Source organism: Channa argus, chromosome 13 (assembly GCF_033026475.1).
Source record: "Channa argus isolate prfri chromosome 13, Channa argus male v1.0, whole genome shotgun sequence".
Classification (NCBI taxonomy): Eukaryota; Metazoa; Chordata; class Actinopteri; order Anabantiformes; family Channidae; genus Channa; species Channa argus.
Window position 1 is genome coordinate 26846230 of NC_090209.1, and position 26794 is coordinate 26873023.

General features: G+C 39.1%; 1 protein-coding gene across 1 annotated transcript in view; it reads left to right on the plus strand.

Moving 5' to 3' along the window:
- plxna3 (plexin A3) overlaps positions 1-26794 on the plus strand; it is a 95490-nt gene that overhangs the window by 42913 nt on the left and 25783 nt on the right. The window contains exons 7-13 of the mRNA XM_067526187.1: positions 13247-13387; positions 15919-16019; positions 18943-19066; positions 19313-19469; positions 19646-19745; positions 20251-20365; positions 23496-23696. Coding sequence (XP_067382288.1) covers positions 13247-13387; positions 15919-16019; positions 18943-19066; positions 19313-19469; positions 19646-19745; positions 20251-20365; positions 23496-23696 — 939 coding nt within the window. The remainder of the gene's footprint in view (positions 1-13246; positions 13388-15918; positions 16020-18942; positions 19067-19312; positions 19470-19645; positions 19746-20250; positions 20366-23495; positions 23697-26794) is intronic.

Sequence of the window (26794 nt, forward strand, 5' to 3'; positions counted from 1 at the left end):
GTTCACATTTATTTGTAGCTCCAAGTAGGAGAGCAATGTTTCAGCAAGTGCATTTGTGTCAGGACGAGCTCAAAATGTCTCTACTTCTCTACTAAAATCAACACAACTGTTAATGGAACCAATGGTTTGTGAAGTAAAGTAACTACAGTAAGTTTTGCATCAGTGCATATTTAGTTTCATAGTGCATCATATTGTCAGAAAAGCATCTGAACACTGGAGGAAGAGCTGCAGAATATTTCAGGCCTTTAAGTCCAGGAGAAAAGATCTGTGGTCATAAAATTGTCAAATTTATCGGCATCATCGGGTCAGCAGGACATATGCAGGGGGGTAGAGAAAGGTGTGAACGAGAAGAGAAGGTGGGAGGGGGCACAGGAGGAGAGAAGGGCAGAAGAAGAAAGGAGTAAAGTGGAGGAAGATAAAAATGGACAGAAGGAAACAGGTTAGAAAGGGCGAGAAAAGGGAGAGGAAGAAGGAAGGATCAAAGAGAGGAAATGGGTCGGCACTAGACTGTTTGGGTGGAAGAAGGAAGACAAACAAGAGTAAGGTAAGAAGGAAGAAAGAGAGGAGAAGGAAAAAGGAGTGACGAGGAGGATGGAAGGAGACAAGACAGAAGGGTTGAGGACTGGAGGAAAAAGAAGAAAAGAGATGAGAAATGAGGGGGAGAAACAAGTAGAGAAAGATGAGGAGGGAGGAAGAAAGAATGGAGGAGACTAAGGAGGAGAGGAAAGTGAGGGAGGATGAAGGCGAGAGAAGAGACGAAGCATAGAGAAAGTGTTTGAAGCAGCAGAACTGAGTTAATCCACCGAGCACCTGAAAGTGGGTCACATTAACAGAAAATATGGGGGGAGGCTGTTTTTCCTCTCTGTGATTTGAGGAGCAAAGAAAAAAGACTGAAGGAGACAAGTAGAGAGAAAATGCAGAAAGACGACAAGAGACAAGTAGATGAGACGATAGATATCACAGCGTGTAGCTATGGAGACCAGTGCAACCAGTTTGCTGCAGATTGTGATTCAGCTCCCAGACCATGTGTGTCATGGTTCCCAGTAAAGCCAGTAAACCCACCCTCTGTTTTCCCCATTGTGAAGTGTTTCCTCTGTGTAACACATAAAACTAGAGGATCAGCAGTACAAGTACTCATGTGGTGTCTGATACCATGCTATACCTGCACTAGACCGTTGTTTCCATGGTTACAGCACTAAATACAGAGCTACGACTTTGTGGGGAGTGTACAGCTCGGTTCGGCCTGATTATAGCACAATATGTCCATCTGCACAGGTCCATATTCTTCATATTCTTCCCTTATTGTTCTCCTGTGAACTAATCTCTTTTCAACAACACCAAGGAAACACTCGTCTCCTTTGAGTAAACTTGGAATTGTCGCTGCACAAACCTGAGCTCGTCATCACGGGCACGAGCTGTAGAGTCGGAGGCAGCGGGCGAAGCGGGCGGGATGGTAAGATCCTGTAGTGTGAGTTAACACATTAAAGACGACTGTGTCTGTCCCTTTATTTTTAACATGTGTGTCCTCAAGACTTTTCATTCTAGAGTGAATTTGCACTAGGACTCAAGGATGGACTGAAAAACCACAAGGAGTTTATTCTAGTTATGTCCCCCCATAGTTGAAACTTTTAAATCTCATAAAGGAAGTAAAACAACAGTAATCTTAGTTTCCAGACTTCTTCAAAACTCACTTTGACGTTTTTCCAGATATCTCCTGTTCGTAGAAGCCGTAGTTTTTCCTTTCAGCCTTACAGTTCTTGAATCTGGCAGTTTTTCCGGTTGGGGATGGATTCTGGGTCTAGAGCAGCAGAGTTTTCATTTTTAAAGAAGTTCCTCTTCCAACATTAACAGTTTGTCCTTTAATGAATGTTTCCTCCGGCGTCACAGTCAGTTTGATGTTTTTCCACTGAAACCCTCCGACCCACTTCACAGACAGTTATTGCCTCATGTTTCATCACACACTGAAATGAGAGACAATTATTTCCTGCAGAATTAATTAGCGTTCTGCTTCCTGTCTCTCATTATCCGTCTCCGTGTCTCACCTAGAGTTGTATTGACGACCCCAGGATCTGGTATCGAATCAAAAAACGGATTCAAAAGAAAGAAAGAAAAAAAAAACTGTATGGCTGCTAATTAAGCATTTGTTTCTTACTCACACTGTCTGTAATTATAAGCAGCAATGAAGTCAATCAGTGAGTCTGGGAATCGTTAATGAACTTTTCTGCTTGGTCATTATTATAAAGATCATTGTCTGCTGTTTGCTGCTGACGTTTACGCCTGTTGTTCACTGAAGAAAAGAAAAAAGATCCTGTAAAATCCGTCTGGACCACACAACCACACAAAAGTCCCCCTTGTTCTGAGTCTTACCTCAGGGAAATGTGAACAGATATCAATATCTCTGATGTTTATCCAGACTTTAAGTCTATAAATCCCCTTAGAAGTCAGAGGAAAAATGAGGCTGATATATCTGCAGAACTTGCCTTATAATGATCATCAAAAAACATCTAGCGATAGTCGTCTTTACATCCTCATCTTCACTGCAAACTGGAGCTGCTAGGAGTCAATTCAGCTGCTCTTATTTGGGACTGTTTGCCTAAGTGTAGATGAATATGGGCTTTAAATAGGACAAGCGTACAGGAAGTTATAGTCACGTTATTGCAGTTTGGCTGCTGACATGGATGCTCATCTACACGCTTTAACCCAGCTGGATGCTGGTATTCATATTTACATGAATATGTGTTTGCTTTATAAAAAGTAAAAAATGGAGGAAAAGGACAGAGAACATTGGACACAAATGTTCCAAATGAATGGACATGTTGCTTCGGAATATATGAAGGTGACTTATGTCAGACTTCACAAAAAACAAATGATCACAAATTGTTAAGGGAGAATCAGATGCTAGAGTTCAGCTTTATGCAGCGAGCTGCTAGAAGTGAGACTTTTCCCACTGACACACACACACACACACACACTCACGGCGTCAGGAAACACTGTTTATGTGAACAATCAGACAATTACTGCTGAGCAAACACAGACTCTCTGCTGGCTCCACAGTCACAGTGATGGATGCAGGAGCAGCAGGTGGAAAAGAACAAGTTCTGACCCACTGCAGTGAGCTGAGCTTTTGAACCACTGCTTACTTGTTACAACAGTAGTAGCAGCATTAACACAAAGTCCTGAGTTAGATATTTCATGCATGATTGAAATCATTGTTGAACATTTATCAAAGTATATAAATGTTTTTTTCCCTGTAACTTCAGATCCTTAGCATGTTTTTCGTTTTTCACTATTTATCTCATTAATGTTTATATATAATATGGAAAATTTCCTTTACCATGGCGTCTCTTGTCATGACAAGATGTCAAAAAAATGTCAAAATCTAACTTATAATTACGATTGTTTAATTTTATAGTTCAGATTTTGTAGTTTTTTTTTTCTCACAAATTGTGTCTAATAATTTAGCCTATTTCTTTTGTATTATTTAAATTTTATCTCACAGTCTAGACTTTTTATTGTGTCTTATAATCAAGACTTCTCATCTCAGAATCTCATACTTGTTCTCATTTTGGCTTCTCACATTTATCTTTTTATCTGTTTTGCATTTTATCTCGTTATTCGCACTGTTAAAATCATAGTTTCACTTCTAATCTTGTGAAGTTGATTTACTACTGGCATTTTTAATGTCACTCATGCTTCGGGCCCAGTGTTGTTCATTTTGGCCTGACAGTTGTGGAGCTGAACTAATGGAATTTGGCCGGTTTTCAGGTGGGAATTTCAGGAAAGTGCAGAGGGCTTAATGATTAATTAATGCTGATAAATGTGTGAATGATAAGTGGTTGATGTTTGTATAGGTCAGAGTTTTTAGCTGGGACTGCAGTGTTTGAAATGTTACCTCATGACGAAGATATTTACTGCCCAGAGCTGCTCTGCTCTTTGTCTTCCTGTCTCTTACATAACAGCAATAACACAAACTCTGCCAAAGTAAAGTACACAGAAATTCTCCTTTTACCCTTCGACACACTGGCTGTCTGACGGCTTTTCTGCGTTGACCCGAGAAACAGTTTTCATACAGGAGTTTAATCTGCTCATGACTGGAATTTCTGTTTTGTATGTTTATACCAGAGTTGTCCGACTCTGTTGAGGCTGTTCATACTTCCCTCACATTACTTCTGTGTTTACTGAACTGTGGTGAACTGTACTTTGTTCAGTACAAGTGAGATAGTACATGACTGACAGCACAGACTGTACTATCACTTATGCTTGTTTCAGTTCCACTGTATCACTTACCAAAGTTAAATCTGCACATTTTCAAGGGAAGTAATGGCTCATACTTCTATTCCAAAATGAGCTTTGGACCAAAGACCTAGAAGCTTTAAATCAACAGATTTCTAAAGGAAGTTCTCAATTAGATTTTGTCACAGATAATAAAAAACACATCCAACTTTACATTTTATTTTTTAATGACTTCTTATGAAAAGTAGTAATATCAAGACAAATAATCACTTTTTCATACATAATGTGGTTTGAGTAACACAAGTGTGATTATTTTTGTTGTTTGGTCTGGTCAGACAAAAGTTTGTACAGTCTGTGTTTAATAGAAGGGGGCCAGGTATTGATCCCTGTGGTACTCCCCTCATGCTACTCTTAGATTTCCAAACTAGGTCAGAGTTGGATTTTTCTGGACCGAGATTTGAGCGAGTTAAATAAGCAGATTTTCCCAGATAGTTCTGACTTACGTTCGCGTCACATGTCCTTACGTTGTTAGAGAGGGACAGGAAATTCAACTTTAAATAGTTTGGTGAGGATTGAATTGGACATGTTTTGGTAACACTCTAACTTTATGAATTTCATCTGTTGTTTTCATATTTATTTCACCTCCTTGTTTCTCCCCCTCTTCTTTTTTTCCTTCTCCCTTTTTCCTTTTTTCCATTTTGCATCATCTCTCTCTTCTTGCTAACAGCTGCCCTACATAATGAAGGATAGATATTATTGCATCACCACAGGCTACACACACACTGAACACATTTACATGGATGCCTTCATACCCCACAAAAACACACACACACACACACACACACACACACACACACACACACAGAGGTAGATTAATTATTATTCAGTTGCCAAGGAGATGATGGAAGAATGAGCAAATCTGTCAGCTCCCCAAAGAGACTGAAGACTCTTCACACATCATCCTCTTTCTCTGTGCTCATCTCTATCTCGTTCTTCCTCTCCTTCCAGGAAGTGGGTGAGGGGCTAAATGGGTATACTGTGTGTTATCTATTATATCGTTTGTAATTGTTACCATGGCGATAATAATCCATGCTCAACAGGGGCATGGGGTTTTATTGTAGAAGGTTTTTATCAGTCCTTTATTTTTATGTGGATGTGTCTGAGCGTCCAACGACAAATAAGATTCATTAGCTAATTTCAAATACATGTTCTTTGATCTGATTCTTCTTTGATTGCTTGTAGCAGTAAGTTAAGCATCGTACAGGAGGAGAAGCCTTCTGAGAATTAAATCAGCATTATTTCAAAGGAATTTGTGATTTGGATGTTTCTGTTCTACATAGAGAAGAAAAAGTAAAGTCAACCGATTCTACTTGAAGCTTTGACTTTGAAGGACAAATAAACACATAATAAGGGAAAAAAATAAAATAAGGAAAAGAGCAGACAAGACATGTGATCAGGAGAGTTTCAGTGGTAGTTCTGACTTGGAGCTGCTGCTGCTGCTTGGAACTTCTAAACTACAAGAACAGGCTCTTTATAAAATAGAAACCTAATAGAGTTAAAGCTGCACATTTTCAAAGGTAGTTCGGACTCTGCTGGATCAAGCACTAAGAAGAGTAATAGTGAGGAATAGTGAGGTTTTTTTTAGACTTGATGGATGAAGAGGTTAAATCTGCATATTTTCAAAGGTAGTTTTGAACTGGAAACTCTACTACATAAGAAGCTCAACGCAATACACACTTAATAGAATTGAATCAGTAGATTTTCAAAGGATGAAGTCGGCTCAGAACATGAGATGTTTAAAGGTTGAATCAGCAGCTTCCACTGGATGTTCACTCTCTTTGACAAAGACAACAAGCCTCAGACAGAGTTGGCTTATATCAACGCATTTTCACACAACTGTCCAAGTTCAGTGAAGCTGACCAAGCATTGAAGGTCAAAGGTCATATCGTAAGCCGCTCAGATGTTCCCAGTAGAATTTTTTTCTAAACATTAAATCATTTTGTTGTGACTTTGGTATAAAACTGTAAAAGGAAGGATCGAGCAAAATAAAAGACTTCAAAATTGTCCTTCAACTACAGATGTATTATAATTGTATTTGATCAGTAAATTAATAGAAAGTGTGTGTGTGTGTGTGTGTATGTGTGTGTGTGTGTGTGTGTGTGTGTGTGTGTGAGTAAGGCTGCTTTCACCTCATCTGTCAATTTTAGTTAAAGTGTGTGTTCACCTTAGAGGTTAAATCCATCAGTTGGTGGTCTGTGTGTGTGAGTGTGTGAGTAGGGGGATGGAGAGGAACTAATAAGCTTAACTGGCTCCCCCCTGCCTGTTTCACCCTTCACTACCCTTCCTCCTCCTCCTCCTCCTCCTCCCTGAGGGTCTGATGCCTGACTGAACAATGTTTGTCTGAAGGAGCCAAATGAATGGGATGGTCCTCCTCTTTGTCTGATCCCTGCTCAGAAACAAGGATGTGTTTGTTTATTTTATCACAGTTTTTTTTTTTTTTTGTAATATTCACCTCATCTTGATGCAGTTGTCATGACAACATCAGTGCAAAGATATGTTGGCGATGTCCATCCAAACACACTGTGTATGTTTGTTGCACTCATGAAACAGACATTACAAAAGTTGAAAGCAAATCAAATTATTATTATTTTTTTATTTCAATACATTTGCAGAATAATCGACACCCCTCAAATTTAAATTGGTAGATTCCCCGTTTGGTCTAGGATTTTATTTCTTATAGAAAGTAGCCTTCTGATAGAAGAAAACCAACTAAATCTAATTGAGCTTCTACATTAGTTTAGTTTGGATTAAAAAAAAAAAAAGTGGTGAACAAGATCATTGACAAGTACATCAGCAGGTTTGTAATGAAAGTTCTACATTAGTTATAGTGGGATTTCGTGTGTGTGGTTTTTATTTAAAAAAAAACAACGCTGGATACACAAAAAACTGGTTAAAAAAAGTTTTTAGATTAGAAAATTAGATCAGATTAGAAAACGCTTTCGACTACAGGCTGCGTCTTACAGGTTAAGTACTGTGATCTTACTGTGTAACCCCACAATGACTATGGATAGGAACTTGTTGTTACTTGATAACAATAAGCAAACTTTGGGGAATAAGAATAAATAGTATGAGAATAAGAAAAATATCTACAGTATAAGTATTTTGTAGTAAAGGGTTACTTGTTAAATATTACATGATAAGTGCAAATAGTTACAGAGTAACTACTGATAAGAAGACGGTGAGAGGCTCCACTTTAAATTACAGCACTCATTTGTTGTACCTACTGTAACATGTTACAAAGGGCTTTAGATTTAATAATTTTGTGGGAAAAAAGGCAATAGCACTAAACCACACCTTTCATGTGATATTTAATTATTTATCAATAAGTTGTTTGGAATATTAAAGTTTACCTGATATAAATTGGCTTTTTATGCACTTAAATTAAGGCAATAAAGTTTTCTCAAAAATGTATATAATGAACCCATTTGTTATCTGTACCCCTTTACTACAAAATACTTCTTATTGTCATCTTGTTCCCCAAAGTTTGGTTATTGTTATCAAGTATCCATAGGTACTGTGGAGGTACACTGTTGTTACCAATAAGTACTTACCCTGTGAATCACAGACTGAAATCTAAAGCGTTACCACACAAAAAAAAAAAAAAATGACTGCAGAGCAGGAAGATGGAAGTTCAAACCAACATTTCAAACCAGTTATAAAATAAACTGGTCTCCTCGTTAGGAAATAATACTTTTTCTTGCTTGAATGTTGGCATCGCTTTGCAGACCGAGGTAGACACCAAATCGAAAGACATCTGACTTCATTTTCAATAGTTTCTAGCTGAGATGTCACCTCACAGAGCCTCCAAACTGGCTTCAGCTCCACACGTTCATCCTGTCTGTTGTCGAGGCTCTTTGGCATCAAAGGGAAACTTGAGGAAAACATCATTTTCAAATTTGTCCACATTAGTGCAACACAGTGTGCAGGAGAGAAGCAGCAGCAGCTGGAAGAAACCTGAGCGCAGCGTGCTAACAGACAGGCTGTGTGTGTTGTGGTGAAAGTGCAGGCCGGTGTTGAGTTTCAGGAGTTTCTGCTGCTGTAATGTGTTAGTGAATGAAAGAGAGGGACAGACAGATTGAATGAGAGCTGAATGAGTCTGTTAACAATCACTAATGTGTCTGATTGAACAACATTTCCTTAAGAAAAACACAAATTTCAAGGTCTTCAACAAACTAAAACATTCAACATGTATGCAGATGAAATAAAGATCTACTGAGATGAAAATGGAAAATATTTAAGGGATAAAGCTGCGTTAACACTTCTGAAACGATATCTTTTCAATAAACATGCAAATTATACATTTTAAAAAAACAACACAAATATCTATATGCAACTTAAATCAGGAGATTTATTAGTTTGGGTTTGCGATAAAGACGAGTGAAACCCTTAATACGCTTTAGTATAAAGGAAAGACCTGCACTGAGAAAATACATTTCCAACTGAAAAATACATTGCTGTATGTGAATCAGACAGAAGTTGTATAACTCGTAAATCTTTTAAAAACACAAACGTAAAATTTGACTGTATATAAAATGATGATAACAGAGGAGGTTAATCAGTCTGTTAATAATCACTGACAGTGGAGCTGCAGTTCAGAGTAATAATAGTACTTTAGCAGCTGTGTGTGTGTGTGTGTGTGTGTGTGTGTGTGTGTGTGTGTGAGTGAGTGATCAGATCAGTTACTGGAGTCATTGGTCATTTTGCTTCATTTTGCTGCTGTGGCAGTTTGTGTGTGTGTGTTTATAGCCAATAATAATTTGAACACACTGTCAGTATTATCAGTAATAGAGTTGGTTTATCTCAGTTTAACTGGCAGCTTTACCTCTCTCACCACGGAGCAGACCACACATTTAGGTTGTTTTACACTTTCTCTCTCTCACACACACACACACACACACACACACACACACACACACACACACACACACACACACACACACACACACTCTGAGGTATTGCATTACAGAGGAATTTCAGGCAGCTGGCTGCAGGCCTGTATGTGTGCATGCAGTAATATCAGGTTTCTACTAATGTCTGACCAGTTGAGCAGAATGAACAGAAAAAAAATGATAAAGTGTGATTGGTTTTCTGTGTGTAAAAGATAGTTTAACACCAACTGAAACCAGTTACTGATGGTCATCACCAACAGTCTTAATATTAATCTGTGAACGACAGATTAATAAAACAACAGGAAATAAAACAATCATTCTACTGAAGACAGACTTAGAGTTAAATCAGTAATTTCCAAAGGAGGTTCTGACTTGGTGTCTTAAAGTAAACATTAACAAGATCTTTACAGAAGAAATCAGCAAATTTCCAGTGGAAGTTCTTATTTGAAAAATAAGAATTTTTCTTTGTGTGTTTCTGTTGGTTAAAACCCATGTGTTTCATTAACTGACAGATCATGTGAAAACAACAAACCAAACCTTTCAAAACAAAACCATTGAATGGACCAACCTGCAGAGACTGATTCATTTTTCAAGGTATGGTGGTGCTAGATGAACACCCAGAAAATCACCAAAGTTATTTGGTAATTGCAACCTACAGAATTCACAAATTCCTTACAATGAAAAGCATGAGCTGCACAAACCACATCATTATCTTGTGAGCTGGTTAAAAATAAATATGTTAGTGTAATTATTAAGAAACATAAATTCATTTGAAAAATAATATAGCAAGTTAAGAAATAAATGTGGCAGTTAATAAATATAAAATAGGGTAAATTTGCAGAAATAAAAAAGTCTAGAAATAAATATGTATGGAAACAATACATATTACTCTGCCTTTCCTTAATGAGCGATGATGAAATGGTGGATTGTGCAAACAGAAGCTTGTTTCCTGATAGAATCTCATTCAGAACTTCAGTTAAAAACTTGCTGATTTGACTCAGAGTAGAATCTGAGTATTTACACCGACCCATGTGGAAACTGAGACAGACAATAACAGACACACACAGCATGAGAGGTGAAAGATCGTGCGTGTGTGTGCGTGTGTGCGCACTCAAGCTGTGGCAAAGCAGGTGTTGATGGTTTGAATACGAGCTGGAAGTCAGAGGTCAGAGGTCACTTCCTCTTTTCAATCAGCGCTCTTGTGAAATGTCATCAGTCACAGTCAGCATCCATGGTCACCATTCTGGGAAGAATGTCTTTTTTTTTTTTTTTAAGGAAAGTGAAACAGGACATGAAAAGGAAAGAAAGAAAAGGACGGAAGATCTGCATTAGGAAGATGCATGAGTGAAGGAGGGAAGAAGGACAAATTGAAGCAAGGAAGGAGGCTAAGATAAAAGGACCGAAGTTAGGAAGGAATTAAGGAGGGAGAGAGAGATGGATAGAAAGTACAAGTAAAAAGCAAAGGATGTGAAGGAAGTAGGGGTGAAGGTAGGATAAAGGAGGCGAAGAAGGAAGTATGGCATGAGGGAGGAAAGGAAGGAAATGGAGAAGGGAGGAGGAATAAAAGCAGGTAAGGACGGAAGAACACGATAAAAGTGAAGACAAGATGGAGGATTTTAGTTCTGAGTTATTGTGTTAATTAGCTGCCTCCTCGTTAAGCTCGTTAAGCAGCCAAGCTTAATTAGAGCTGATGAGCTACACACACATATCTTCCTATTGCTGTGAGGACCTTCATGAAAACCTCCCACCCCAAACCTAAACCTGAAAAACTGGTTTGAAAGTGTGAGGACCAGAAAACATGTCCTCACAACCACAGGAAGACAAGTACACACAGGTCTGATTCACAACACAGTTACACAATCCAGTTTCATGGACACACACACACACACAAATGCAGCAGCAGAGCGAGGGAGGAGACGCAAAAGTAGGACACTGCAGCAGAAACCAACCACAACACATCCACACATGAGTTTTTGACACAAATCTGCTCTATAAGAATGTCTTCAAAGGTGAAGTCCATCAGATTTATTCAGTGGGAAAAAGAGTTGGTCGATGGTCCCAACCAACGAGAAACATCCTAAATTTCTAAATTACAACAGAAGAGCTGTGTGTTTAGGATGAGCCACCATCGGAGTTTTTGTCTTGTGACTAGGCTCAGCTAGCAGTTGTTTGTCCTATAGTAGGCTGAACGTGTCCTGGTCCTATGTCGGTACTCACAGGTGGATTGTCACGCTGCCCCTCCTAGATCCGAGAGTGGGAAAAATTCTCTTCAAAAATACAAAATGACCACAAAGATGGAGAATGGGGCAAAAAAGACACACAATGGCCCAAACCAGACCAAAAAAAACGAAGAAAAAAAAAGACATTCAATAGCCTCTATTCAAACAGTGAGTCCAAAAGGGAGAAAAAATAGAAAAAAAGAACGATCAGCTTTGACCAAAAACAGACATGAGACAAACAACACTGCAGAAAACACCTTAGAAAATCCATCCAAAAGTTGAATCGTCACATTTTGCATTCATCAACACGTCATCACCTTTCATCACCTTTTTACTTGCTGACTAAAACAGTTTTACAATTTTACTTTAGTTAAAGTTCAATTAAACTCATCACATTGTCCTAAATTTCCATAAAAGCCTTTTGGGGACTGATTTCTGCTCTTTCTGGTCCCGCCTTGCCTCCTTCACACTTCCTTTTTTGCGTCCTTCCCTCATGTTCTCCCTTCCTCAGCTTCCTCGTCCTCTATGGTGTTTTTCTGGGTCACACAGAGGGAGGGGAGGGGGGATAAGGGAGGTTTTGGGAGAATGGGGGGGGATCTTATTTTGGTCGCTCCAAATTTTGCCAGCAGCCTGTTCATCTCCTCATCAGCCCTCTGCTGTATTTAACATCCCAGATATCCACATCATCATCATCTTCTTCTCTTTTCTCTGTCTCCTACCTGTAAAATGGCGTCTGTTTTTATGCTAATTAAAAATCGGTCCAGCTTTTTCAGTTCAGAGTGAGACATCTCTGCAGCTGCTGGAAACATATTCATCCATTTTTCTGTGAACATTTGGTTTCTGCAGAAAATTAATCCTGAAGACTTTTGGAGACACTCATCTTACCTCAAGCTTCACCTTTTACATTTTACTTTTCCCATGTCACTAATGAAACATAACTAAGTACGTTTCATGCTACTTTATAGTTCTCGTACCCTACTGTATTTTATACTCAACTGCATGATCTAAAAATCTACTTAATACCATTATGTCAACACTCGTTGTCATTAATTGTACAATTTTGACTGATACATATATTACATATTCTGCAGTTTAGTGATAAGAGTAATAGTTGTCATCATACATAGTTATTTGACAATCAAGAAGATTTGGATGAAGGTGCTATATGAATGGCCAATTACTGCTGTTTTACTATTTACATTTACTAGATGAAGAGACAGAAAACACTTCAGCTGGACAACGTGAACTGCAATAGTAAGCAACAGTATTTCAGAATCAGGGACAGGTGAATCACAACATGAAGACTTACTTAACATGGTGTGGTGTCAACTTCACACTCTTTGTGTGATTGGTGTATACGGCTCTACATGAATTTTCCAAAACAATGACCTACCTGGTAAAAATGTGTGATAATTACATTTTGTGAGGTGATACAGACAATGGTTGGTACTGGGATGGAAGACTGTGCTTACACTGACATTAAAAAGAGAAATCTTGCACCATCGTCTGTATCCAAACCTCCAGACCACTGATGGCTGAGTTAATGTTACATTTTCTTTGAGATGTGAAATACGCTGGTCACTACCACAGAAGTCTGCTGGAAAACAGTCTAATTGATTTAGTGTTTAGTGTTTTTCTTCTCCAGTGAGAAATAAAATAAAACTAGATTGGTGGTTTCTGAATGGAAGTCCTGTGTCTGCACTTGCTTAGAGAATGAAGTGATCGCTGTGTTTTCTGCTGTGTGGGATCCTCCAGCTCGTTGGCGTTTAACAGGCCTGTTACCATCAACCACATCTCTCACTGTGAGCCTCAGGTGATGTTGATTTCTCTTTGTGTTTATTTCAGATTCGTGTGGACGGGATCCCGCCGCCGGCTCAGAATGCTTTGCTGTACGAGACAGTGACAGTGGTGGAAGGGAAGCCGATCTTGAGAGACATGGTTTTCAGTCCAGATCACCAGTACATCTACCTGCTGAGTGACAGACAGGTAAACTTGTCACACAGTTCTGGTACTGTTTATATCTGATGTTGATGACATTTATAAACCTGGACATGAAATCAGAGACGGTGCTATTGGAGGTTCTGAAGCAGATTTTTCAGAAGGCAAAGAAAACAAATGATCTGTACAGAGAAAAAAAGGAAGGCCGCTGCAGGAATTATGTAAACATTTAAGCTTTTCTAGTGGTTTAGGGATGAAAAATGTATTGTAATGGATTTTACACATACGTTTATGTATGATTAAGTAAAGAGGAATTATGTGAATGTTGAATCAATAAAGTTTTAGGTTTTATTAAACTATGTGCATGAACGGAATATAAACAGGTGAATAATCGCTCTTCCATAGATAAAGGAACGTTCTGCACACAGGTAACATTTAGTGGTAAATCATCAGATCTTCACTGGAGCTTCTGCCTTAAATAATTTGGATATTTAACCTGAGTAATAACAAAGTCAATCAGAAGTACTCCAGTCATTTACAAGTGTGTGTGTGTGTGTGTGAGAATATGAATCCTGTTGTTTTAACGTCTGCAGACAGGAAGTTGTGAATGTAAATATTGCTCAGCTGGCGCCACCATATACACTCTGTGTGTGTGTGTGTGTGTGTGTGTGTGTGTGTGTGTGTGTGTGTGTGTGTGTGTGTGTGTGTGTGTGTGTCCCATGCTGAAACACTTATTGTACCGTTGAGAGGAAGCAGGGCAGAGTTCAACAATTCTTAGTTCCTGTGCAGCTGATGGGACACACACACACACACAGATGTGTATGTTCTGATGATTTTGTTGGTGACTCAGTTATGATCAGTGTTTTGGGTCTGATATCGGTAGAACAGCTGTTGTTGTTCAGCTGCTTGTCACTGAGGCTCTGAGGTCCAGGACGCTAACAAAGTTCAGACCCTCCGGCCCCCGGCCTCCTCCCCGGAAGTCCATCGGATCCGTCTGCTTTGTAATGAAGCGATACCGTTGTCAGCAGGTTTTCATAAATCTATTTAGAACCACGTTGTCAGCACCACAAAGTGACTGATGGCAACAACTTCTGCTAAAGTGACATGTGCTGATTCCTGCAGCCAAGGAAATGCCACTGGCTTCCACCACCAGGCAGATACACACACAACAGACGAGTGTCCACCAGAACCTCCTCCCTAGCATGTGTGTTTGGTGCCAGGTTACAAAATAAAAAACAACAATCCATGGAAAAAAATTATAGAATTATGAATAAGGGTGGAATATCGTAAGAATAAAATCAGAATATTCTGACTTTAGTAACTGAAGATACTGAGAATAAAGTACTGAGTAAACCCTCAGTAATATCTGGGATTGGACAATGCAGCACCTGATGACATGACGTGTTACAGTTTAATCTAAATATTTCCAGCAGAACCTCTGCATTGATTTATTTAATTTGGTAAAGAAAAGACGAAAATCCGTGAAGGTTTTATTGTGTTACCACTGCTGGTTCACTGACACTTTGTCACACAGTGCATCTTTCTGTGGGTGAGTGTTGGGCTTCAGGAGTGACTGAGAAAACTGTGTGGGTCTGTGGAAAATGGGCAACACACCACCAGGAAATGATCATGTACCACAGAAGCAGAAGTGCTGGAAGTTCAGCACCTTTATTGTTCTCAGCAGGAACTCATCCAAGTTCTCATAATGTAAATCATTACAGTGAAGACCTCAGGAAATTAATGCAAATCAATGTGGCGTCCTCTGACTGTGTGTGTGTGTGTGTGTGTGCGTGAGAGAGACAATGAATGAATTCATGTTCTGAATGAGACGGAGACAGAGCGTCCACTGTGTTTACTGTCTCCCTGTTGCAGGGGCTTCTGGGTAAATGATATGACACACACACACACACACACAGTGACTAACTGTCTGCAAAATCAAGACAAATGTGTTAGACACACAGGCCTCAGGCTAATTTACTGTCAGCGGAAAACCACCACATCACACTGAGAGACACACACACAAAGAATGTGGGAATAATTCTGGTGAAGTTACTTTATGACCATGCAACCAAAATATCAACAATGAGTTAATTTGATATACTTATTCATCGATCATAATAAATTACAGCAGCTGGTTTTCTCTTTTTTTACAGACACAAATCAACACTGTCTCTGTAACAGTCTGAACAATAGTCCGACTCCCTGCCACACAGCTGCATTATTGTCTAAAAACTATTAAAACTCATCAGTCATCCACACTGTCCAGCTGGTCACATGCACCTTCATCACCATGGAAACGAACTTTTCCTCATTCACTCTCCTGCTGCTGCAAATAATTCAGTGGGAGAAAGTAGTTTGATACATTATTTAAATGCTGTAGTTAAGTACAACAAATTTGAGGCCCTTGTATTTCCTTCCATTTTAGGTTTTGGACTTTTGATAACATGCAGTTAAGGCGTCATTTCCTGAGGTTTTATACATAAATTAATCAGCAGATTACTCCTTAATCAAATTAACCTTTTATTTGCTTGAAAAGTAGCTTTTGTACAATTGTGAAGTTCTCACTGTGTGTATTTCAGGTGACCAGGCTGCCAGTGGAGAGCTGTGAGCAGTACAGCAGCTGTTCAGCCTGCCTGGGATCAGGAGACCCTCACTGTGGGTGGTGTGTCCTCTTCAACAAGTAAGACGAACATCATCAGTGTAAATGTTGGCACCTGAGACTGGTTCAGGTTTAGTCACAAACTACACAAATAATGAACAAACAAAATGTAACTGTAGTACGGTTACTGTGGTTACAGCTGTCTCCATGTCTGCCGCTTACTGTTAGCTATGCCACTATATTGAGTACTAATACTTCAAATATGTGTAGTATATTCCAGTGGAAATGTAGCGCATATAGTATATACATGGATCAGGCCAAACATTGTGACCACCTGTACAATCTAATCTAAGTTTTCAGGTTGAAACTATCAGAAAGGTGATAATTCTACTATGTCTTTATTATTGTGTCCTACTTATATGCATTAAAGAAGAGGTGGTTCTAAATGTTTGAACACTCTATTAACAATGAATTATGGAGCCAAAACATTAGAAACACCTCTTCTTGTAATGCACTTCAGTACAACTCCACTACCCTAAACTTGAAATCCACACTCCAACTTTAAATTATGTCACTTGAACATAAAAGTCTGTTTAATCTTCACAAAGAACTAAAGGACAACTAAATTTGTTGCGACCTCAGTGACCTCCATCCCTTCGCTTTAGGAAGAACCAGAACACTGACTGTGAGCGAGGTCTTTTCACTGGCTGTGTTTTCATGCACTTAATTAATCAGGTTACTCAAAGAAATCAGCTTTCCCCAGTAATCTGGGAACATTGAAGAAACCAGGTTACTGAAAATCTGCAGAGTAACCTAATTTCTCCTACACCTTATCCCCTACAATGATTTCACAAAACCAGCTTTTACGGTTTACATGACAGCTGAGCAATCAGCTTTCCTCAGAAAGCCATAACTGTTTTTTAAGTCCATGTCAACTCTGATGTGTCAACATCTGGAGCCATCTTTAATGAATCAACACTCTATCGCATATACTCGGCTGTCCACATACTTTTGGTCATGTAGTGACAGTCTAAATGGAGGACAACATGAAAGAAATGAAAGACAGAGTAAAGGAAAAAAGGAGGTAAAATTTGTAGAAAAGTATAAATGAGAGAGAGACGTGTGTGTGCACACGCTCCCATGAGGCATCATTAGTGTTTCTATAAAGGCTTCACACACACTCTCTGTTGGCATGAGAACTCTTTGATGTTCAGGCAGGTGGAGGAAGTTCCTCTTTGGATTAGCATCAGTTAATAGCTTTCCCTTCAAAGTAAAAGCCCTTGTTTACCAGTGGTATCGGCTGCTTTCTGAATTAACAATTAGATGATTCCTTCTTTTTTGAACAAAAACAAAATCACCCGAGCTCTTCCAGTCTGTCACATTTCTGTGCCTCATAAAACACTAAACTGAATATTTTTGGGTTTGGAATCTTGAGCTTAATGTTTCCTGTTTGTCCACAGAGATGAATTACTCTGAATCTGAATCTGAATCTGAATCGTGACTAAACGTGGAGTGAAGTAAATATATAAAGTAATATTACTTTAAAATACACTAGTAAATTATCATAAAATTGCACATAAGTAGCTTCTTTTTTTTTTTTTTTTGTCCTTTTGGCTTGTCCCGTACGTTGGGGTAACCACAGCGGATCATTAGTCCACGTTGATTTGGCACAGTTTTTTGTGCCCTTCCTGGTGCAACCCCCTCAATTTCCATCGGGCTTAGGACCCTCACTGCACAGCTGGGGATGGGAATGGGCTGATGGGGGTTCAGTGTCTTGCCCAGGGACAGTTCGACACATGGTTGGACACTGCGGGGCGCGAGCCTCCGAATGACTTTTTTTGAAGAAAAAGTCATTCGATGCTACAACAAACAGCATAAAATAATTGCATATTAATGATTTGTTACATGTTTTAAATTATAAAATTCAAGACTTAACTTAAAAATTAGATTAATGTTGTATTATATCAAAATATATTTGTTTTGATATATTTCAGATATCTTTGAATCCCTGTATTCTCAGAATGGTTCCATTTTGCTTTTGAAATATTTAAAATGTATTCTTGGATATTACAACTTTATTGTCTAAATACACTATTTCCACTTTATTCTGAAATATCTTTCCCCCAAATTCTGACAGTAAATCAACAATATTTAAAGGACAATATCAGCTCAATATAAGCTATTTGCCAACATCTTGTGATGAAGAGCAGAAATGGGTCTTCTCTTCCTGTCTGCTCTTCATCACCATCACTGTTCCTCCTCTGTTTCCATCTGGTGTTAATTAAAAGTGAAGGATCATTGCTGCAGGCTTGTTTGTTATGGGTGGAGCTGCAGCTTCCTGCTGACTGTCTGTAGTATCACTTCACACTCTTTTGTTTGTCATTAGTCATTTCACAAACAGAAAATCACAGATTTAAACACAGTTTTAATTGTGTTTCATTATATTCTTTCTAAGATGAGGCTCTAATAAACAAATATTTAGGGAGTTTATGCTTTAATGCGCAACATAAAATGAGAATGTAGTTAATAACAAAAATGGACAATAAGTAAAACTTTGGATAAATATTTTAAAAATATAGCAACAGGTGATTAAATTAAAAAATAAATGTTAAATTTCAACAATCAAGAATACTGATTTTATCAAAAAATGGATTAAATAATACCACAATAAACAGCTCAACTTTTTTAAAAAAAGGAGTAAGTAAAAGTTTAAATCAAACCAATAACATAGAATGTTTTAAAAGCCTAAAAACATTTATTTGAAAATGATTTAGTCAAGTTTATTAATTCATATTGAAGAATGATTTAAAACTAAATAATTTAACAATACAAATTTTGAGTAAATGTGTGAAGAAAATGTAGAGACTGAAAAATTAAAATAACAATATAAGTCAAATAACTTTATCTAATAATAATAATAATAATAATAATAATAATAAATATGTGTAAAATAAAAGAAGTGTGTACAGTGCATTGACCCTTTGGTGACCTTTGACCTCTCCAGATGTTCCAGACAGGAAGCGTGTGACAGGTGGGATGAGCCTCAACACTTTAACACTCGACTGGATCAGTGTGTCGATGTCTCCGTCACCCCAAGCAACATGTCTGTTACCTCTGCAGCAACACAGGTAATTTTACTTTTTAAGTATGTTCTGATACTTTTGTATTTAATACACTTTCCAATGCAGAAAACTTTTATTTCTAATATAGTAGATAGTAGTACTATTACAACTAGACTGTTGTAATAGTACTTTGTAATAGTACATGCAAGACTAAGAGAGGAGTAGAGGATATTTTATGAAGACTTTTGATACATTATTTGTAGTTTGTAAATTGAGGTACATCATTAAATGTAATAATCTGTGTTTCTGTAGTTAGTGATCCGGGTTCAAAATGTCCCGGCTCTGTCTGGGGGGGTCTCCTGTGTGTTTGACGACCTGAGTGAGACCCCTGGGGAAGTGGGGTCCAAAGGTCAGGTGATGTGTATGGCCCCCTCGCTCAGAGACCTGCCACCTCACACACACTCCTACGGTGAGACACACACACACACACACAGTGTGCTGAGTCCTTGAGCCTCTTTTAGCTCCTGTTTGTTTTGGTTTAACACCACTTTGTTCTGCTGATTTTGATGTTTGAATTGTACTTTCATTTTGTTGCTTGAAGATAAGTACTGCTATCAGTTAAATGATGAGTATAATTTGTTTCAGGAGAGAAACGTGTGGTTCAGCTCAGTCTTCGCTCCACAGAGACCGGACACCTGTTCATCGCCACAGACTTCATTTACTACAACTGCTCCGTCCTCAACTCGTACGTCTGACACTTCCTTACCTCCTCTATCCTTGTTTGCTCTTCCTTCCTCTCCTGTCCATTTGCCCTTACTTCATAATAATGATTTGATGATTGATTAATAAGTAAAACTATTCATACAAATTATTCATACTGTCCTGGTCCTGACCACAGTATATGTCAGTATCAGTATTTGTCTTAGGAAACTGAATTTAAAACCTTTGCAAGATCAGAACATCAGATGCAGACCCTGGAGATGTGAAGAATCCAATCCTGATGTTCCTGCTGACACAGTGACAGGGCTGCAGACCATAAAGCACTTTGAACATGTTGGGGTTAAATCCAGCAGAGGTTGTGCAAATGTTTTGATGCAGATAGAAAATACAGCAGGTTCATCCTCAGCTTCTGACGTCAGCTCAGAGACAACAATGGGCTTTAATCCCAAAGACTCACTGTGTGTCCAGAGACTTCTCAGAATGATCCTTTGAGACGAGTTACACAAACAAATCTTTTACCTCTGTCTCAGGTGTACGTCCTGCGTCAGCAGCGTGTTCCCGTGTCACTGGTGTAAATATCGTCACATCTGCACCAACAACCTGCAGGACTGCTCCTTCCAGGAGGGTCGAGTCAGCAACATGGAGGTACAAAAAACACATGCACACAGAAAAATGTGATGCTCCCCTCCGTCACCTGGTAGCATTTGATTAACTCTGTGTGTTCTTTTAGGGGCATCACTGTCTGTTGTCACATTACTGTAGATGTTGTGTAGATATCAGGTGTTTTTCACTAGTTATCACTACCAGCTGCAGCTTGTCTTTGTTAGCCACTGTCGGCCTAAACTGGCAGCTTGTTCCATCATTTTCCGGCTTTGACAGTGAAGAGCAGAAACGTGAAGGTCAGAGCTGCTCTCGCTCTGTTATTACATGGTTCAGCAAACAGCAGTAAAGCTTCAGGTCAACAGTGAAGGGTAGAAACACACACACACACACACACACACACACACACACACACACCTAAAACCTGCTGATGCATTCAAGGACACTGTGACATCTGAGATTTAAAATTCAACCCCACAGATCAGCGATGCCTTCAGGAGATCCACCTCACAGGACGACCACTAATCAAACACAGAGTTTAAGAAAAGTGGGCTGATTTCAGAAGGTTTCTGTTCTGCAGCAGCATCCTAAGTCTGGACCAACTGACTTGTGGAAACCTACATAAACTTGTTGTGCATAAATTAAGTCCCAGAGGTCACAGCATACAAAAGAACCACAAACATAATGTGTCTTCAAAGAAATAAATACATTTTAAACAGTTAGTAGGAATGTGCCAGATATTAAACACAATCTTAGAACATTGTAAACTGTTTAGAGATAAACTGATGTTTATGAAGAATGTGTATTTACTAAATGTAAGGAATCAAAAAGGAGAGAGCATCACGTAAAACATGAAGGTCCTTTTAATCATTTCAGTGATCATTTTAATTACACAATCAATTAAACATTTTTAGATTACTGATCTCGAAGTATCTTATTTAAGGATTAAATTCTAGTTACAGCTGCAAACTGAAGGTTTTAACAAAAAGAAAATACAGTAATTATCCAATTACACCTGTCAGACAGTAACAGATTACTCCTGTGACCGAGGAGCTGCTTGTTATCTCATTAGCAGGGACGACAGCGAGCAAGGGATTGAGTCGTTGACGTGATTGGTGCTTGGTGTCATTACAGGGCGACAGTAACAACCTGTGATTGGCTAATTGTTTAATGGGAGATAAATAGACACTTAATTGACATGAAAGCGTCCAATCAAAGCAATTAATGTTAATTAGCAGGGAATGAGGCTGACTACAGAGAGAGGAAAGGAGGAGGGGGAGACCATCAGTTATTCAACTAGGTTAGAGCCTCTTTCACATTAAAAGTCTCTTTTTGTTTTGAGCCTCTTTCACATTAAAAGTCTCTTTTTCATGTTATAAACTGGATAAAGGATAAAGAGAAGCTGCTGTGTTATCTTTAACTCAACTAAGCTTCCTCCTTCTGAAGAAACTTGCCATGAAAAGGACATATATATTTTGTCCTCACAGTGATAGAAATGTCTTCACAGTATCTGTGATAAACATGTCCACACAAGACACACACAGACTCCACGGTAGCTGGTGTCCGCTGTGCTCTGGTCCACTTCCTGTGGAGCTAACGGCTCTCCTGTCAATCACAAGGTAATTAATTGCGGTGGCAACGCTCGTTAATAAAGGTTTCACCCAACTGAGATGCACAGTCAGAGTGTGTGAGTGTTTCCTGCTGCTCCAGGAAGCTCAGATCTGTCACCAGCTGTCTATCACTGCATGCGCACACACACTGAGGACGGAGACGCTGTACTAGAGTGTGTTTCACTGTATCTCAGTACACACAGAACAGACAGTGCAAATCCATCTCAGAGCACACAGGCCTCACTGAGCACATTAAATGTTTAAGTCCATGGCAGCACAATTAGACAAAGATTGAACAAGTATGGGCTGTTTGGAAGAGTGAAAGCAGAAAGCTTCTTCTGTCTAAAAAACATAAAGGCACGACTGAGGTTCACAAAACAAACCACAAGACTTCTGGAACAAAGCCCTATGGGCAGATGAGGCCAAACTGGACTGGTTTAGCCTTAAAGTCCAGAAACATGGTGAAAACCAAACTCAGCATTTCAGCAGAAACCCGTCATAGCCACTGTCGAACTGAGCATTGGAGGAGTGAAGGTTTTAGCACTTCACAGTCATTGAGTCGACCATGAACTCTTCACTGTACCAGAGGATTCTAGAGGCAAATGTGATGCCATCTGTCTGACAGCTAACTAGTTTGTCTAGTCAACATCCAAAACCATACCAACCATACTGAAAGTGTGTGTGGGATCTTCAAAGAGCTGTGCCCAAAAACCTCAATGAGCTGAAGCCATGTTCTAAAGAAGACTGGAACAAAATTCTTACACAATGATGTGAGAGACTTTTGAAGTCATACAGGAAACAATTACTTCAAGCTACAAGCTTTCAATCATGGGGAGACTAAGTATCATTGACATGTGTTTTCAGATTCAATAATTAAATAATGGTACGGTAACAGCAGTAACATGTTGTTTTTTGGTGTAAAAAAGAAAATTAAGAAGAAATTAAAAACGAATCAAAGAAAAAACATCCAAATGTGCAATAGACTATTCTTAAATATTACATCAAACGTCTAAGCAAACAGCAGAGACACACTTTTCTCCAGTTTAAATGGGTTAAATCACAAAACTAAAGCTGTGTGTGGAGCTAATTATACTAAGTACACTCCTCATTTTGGTGATTTGGCTTTTGATGATTTTTCTCATTATTGTTACAAACCACACAATCAATCAATAAATGGCATAAGATGAAATGGAATCATTACCTGTAGAGAGATGTAAAATGGTTAAACATCAGCTGAAGCTGAACCAGCAGGAACAGCTGCCTTTACATTGATGCAGGAGACAATTCAAGAAGCAGCAGAGGTTGTTGGAGTGTGTGATGTCTTACTTCGTTTCAGTGAACTGTAACAACACTGGTGCAGATGTCCGCACTGACTAAGGCAGCAGCCTACCTGCTTTGTGACACGTGTTCAGTGTACGACTGCAGAACACTGCCAGTATTAAAGGATAGTGCTGGAAACCGGTTTGGCCTAATTCCCTCTCTTAAGTGCTGATTAGCATATTTTAAATTTACAGACTGAACCTTTAATGTCAACATGTTTTTAATGTCCCGCTCCCTATCTGCAGGGCTGTCCTCAGATCCTCCCCACCTCTGACATCCTCGTCCCAGCTGGAATGGTTCGTCCAATCACCTTGCGAGCCCGTAACCTCCCCCAGCCTCAGTCTGGTCAGAAGAACTACGAGTGTGTGTTCAACATCCAGGGCAAAGTCCAGCGAATCCCGGCCGTCCGCTTCAACTCGTCCTGCATCCAGTGTCAGAACACCTCGGTGAGACTACACTACCCAGCATGCAACTGTCCACAGAGTATACTGAGGGGGTGGTACTGTGCATGTGTGGCAGCAAGAACGTTTGTGATACTCTATGTAGTATGTGTTGTGCTATTACTCTGTCTACTTTACTTTTTATGTGTAGTAGCAAGAAGCAGTAGTCGCAGTATTTACTACGTTACTAAAAGCAAAACCAGCACTATTTGAATCTGCAGTATTACTGCAACTAGCATGAACAATATTACATCAGAACAGCAGTATTATTGAATTAGTAGCTAAATGGTCATGGTAGTAGTAGTAGTAGTAGTAGTAGTAGCTGCAGTGATCACCCTCAGTGTCTTCAGTTGTCATGAAACATGAAAACCTCTGGGTATCTTGTCAAGTCATTAGTCGACTTGACCCCCAGTGCCCCTTCCTCCATGACCTGGTGACCCTCAGAAGTCAGAGGTCACAGATGTCTCTGACTGTGTATCACCTGATTGATCGTTTGCTGTCCTGCACACACACAACGTTGTCTGTCTGTTGGAGCTCATTTCCTGTGCTTCATCTATCTTCCTGTCGCCGAGCCCACCCCCCAACACACACACACACACACACACACACACACACATAGATGGTCAGTGTGTGTCTGTACTTAATTAAGTTACTATTCCCAGAGGAAATTGGCCATTTAGTACAACACACACACACACAAACACACACACACACACACACACACACACACACACACACACACACACACACACGCACTGACCCCATTCAGCCTTCAGAATAAAAGCACATTGTCAGGATTTTCAGCTGTATGTGACATTTTACATGTGTGTCCATGTTGTTACAGTCAGAAATGTGGACTTGGTTTAGTCCAAAGTTGGTCTGTGATGCTGGCGTCACACTGGGATTCACACAGATGACTCTTCTAATTGTTTTCTAAAATTTTAGCACTAAAATCTTTTAAAACATGTAGCTGGAGTAAAGAGAGGAGAAGATTATTAATTTACGTGAAAGCATCATTACTTGATTTAAAATACAAACATATTTGCATCAAAATAAACAAAAGTTCCAAAAGTAGTAAAAGGTGTATCGAGGTAAAAATGTGTAAACATCAGTAATGTTGCAGCTGGTGATGCCAGTGTTGTGTACTATCTAGAGAAATAGAAATACTCTATTAAAGTACATCAATATTGCACTAAAGTAAATCAACGTAGTTACCTGAGGTGACTGAGGTCTGTGTGGTAAAACTACAAAATGTATTCACAACTTGAAAATTACATTTTTTTAAATGATAAAGGTGACTCATTAGGCAGCTGTCAGATTATTGTATTACAGCAGAATGTGCAGAATTTCCCTCTGAATTATTGAGCAGTGGAAATACTATAAATTGTAAACAGTGAAAGAAGCTTAAATCTGTAACTAACTACAGGATGAGTAACTGTACAGACACATGTGTCCTCTAATCAGCTCTGATTGGATTTCTAACATATGTGTTTTCACCAGTGGGGTTCATTAGTGTCCTCATGGTGTCCTTCTCCTTTATGTCCCTGTAGCTCATTAAAGACACGTCGCGAAGAATTAGGAAGAAGACACCCTGACACATTCCTTCTCATATTTTTGCTCATTTATCACCTGTCTGAGCTCCAATTCTGTCAGGTTTTAGCGTTTTTGTTGTTTTTGTCTTTCTTGGCTCATTTTTTCTCTTTTAGTGGAGCAAACAAGAATTATCAACACACGGACCCGTTGAGACACAGTTACAAAATTTTGTTCCAACATTCCTGTAATTGTCCAAAATGACCTCACAAGGATAGTACAGAGTTAAAATGTCCACATAACCACACTAGGACCTGTACACACAAACACATGCTGCTGTTGCCTGGCACCTCTGACCCCATAGCGACAGGCCTAGCAACCAAGCAGCAGTTACCATGGGGACAACAGATCTACACACAGTCTCCTACAGTGTCCACTGGCTGGTTGACATTAGGAACCAGCAGGAGACACAGAAACCAGACTGAAAGAGGAAAAAACAGCAGAGAGAGAAACAAGGAATTAAGATTGACGTGAGTTTATTGTCCCAGAATGAGAAATGTTCATGGAATTACACAGATCATGCAGTGAGAACCCAGCAGTCAGCAGGGCCCAGGAAGACAGAGGAGCTGCAGAAAGACACTGAGACACAGAGACAGATGGGTGCAACTCTGCTGTACTCAGCTGAGAAAACTAAAACTGGTTTAAGACACAAATCTGCTTCTGTCACCATCAGTGTGGCAGAGTGTGACGCATCCTACAGCTCATAATTTACCAAGTACAACTACATAGACCAAGTACACACACTGAGTTTTATTTTCACTGCAAACTTCAATTCAAAGCTGTTAGAAGTTTGCTTTTCTGTGGAGTAGTAATTTTAAGTATTTAAATGGATGAACGGACACCGGAAAACAGCAGAGATCAAGCAAAATAATACAATAAATAAATACTACATTTGATAGTACAGTACGAGATGATGCGTACTATACAGTAATGAGATAGTACGAGACTGTGTATTGTGAAGGAATAAAATACAATATGATGTAATACTGTTGTCTGCAGTGTCATGTAGAGATATACGTTATATTGTTTGATACAAGTATACATTATAATATGATACAGTATAACATGGTACAACAGTGTCTTTAGAACAGCGTTGTACAATGTGATGCAGTATGTTATAGTAAAATGTAGACCCATACTGATAATGAGTATTTGAAACCGTGGTATTAGTACTTTTACTTGAGTAATGAAATATATTCATGAGGCTACACGTGGACCAAATCTGGACGGATGTGTACATTCATGTTATCAACAGCATCAAGTTCTATAGTCTTTCATTACTTTATCTGTATGTCTGAGAAAATTACTTTCTTGCTGTAGTACTGCTACTTTGGGATTTAAAGTAAATTTTACATGATCTACATGCTCAGTACTTTGTGGGCTCAGCTGGCTGCTTCTAATGGAAAGTCAGGGCATTAGACACACACACATCTCTCTGTCTCAATTGGTCGTCCACATATTTCAGCTGTGTGGTCATCACACTAACAGACACACAGAGTTACAGTATGAATAAT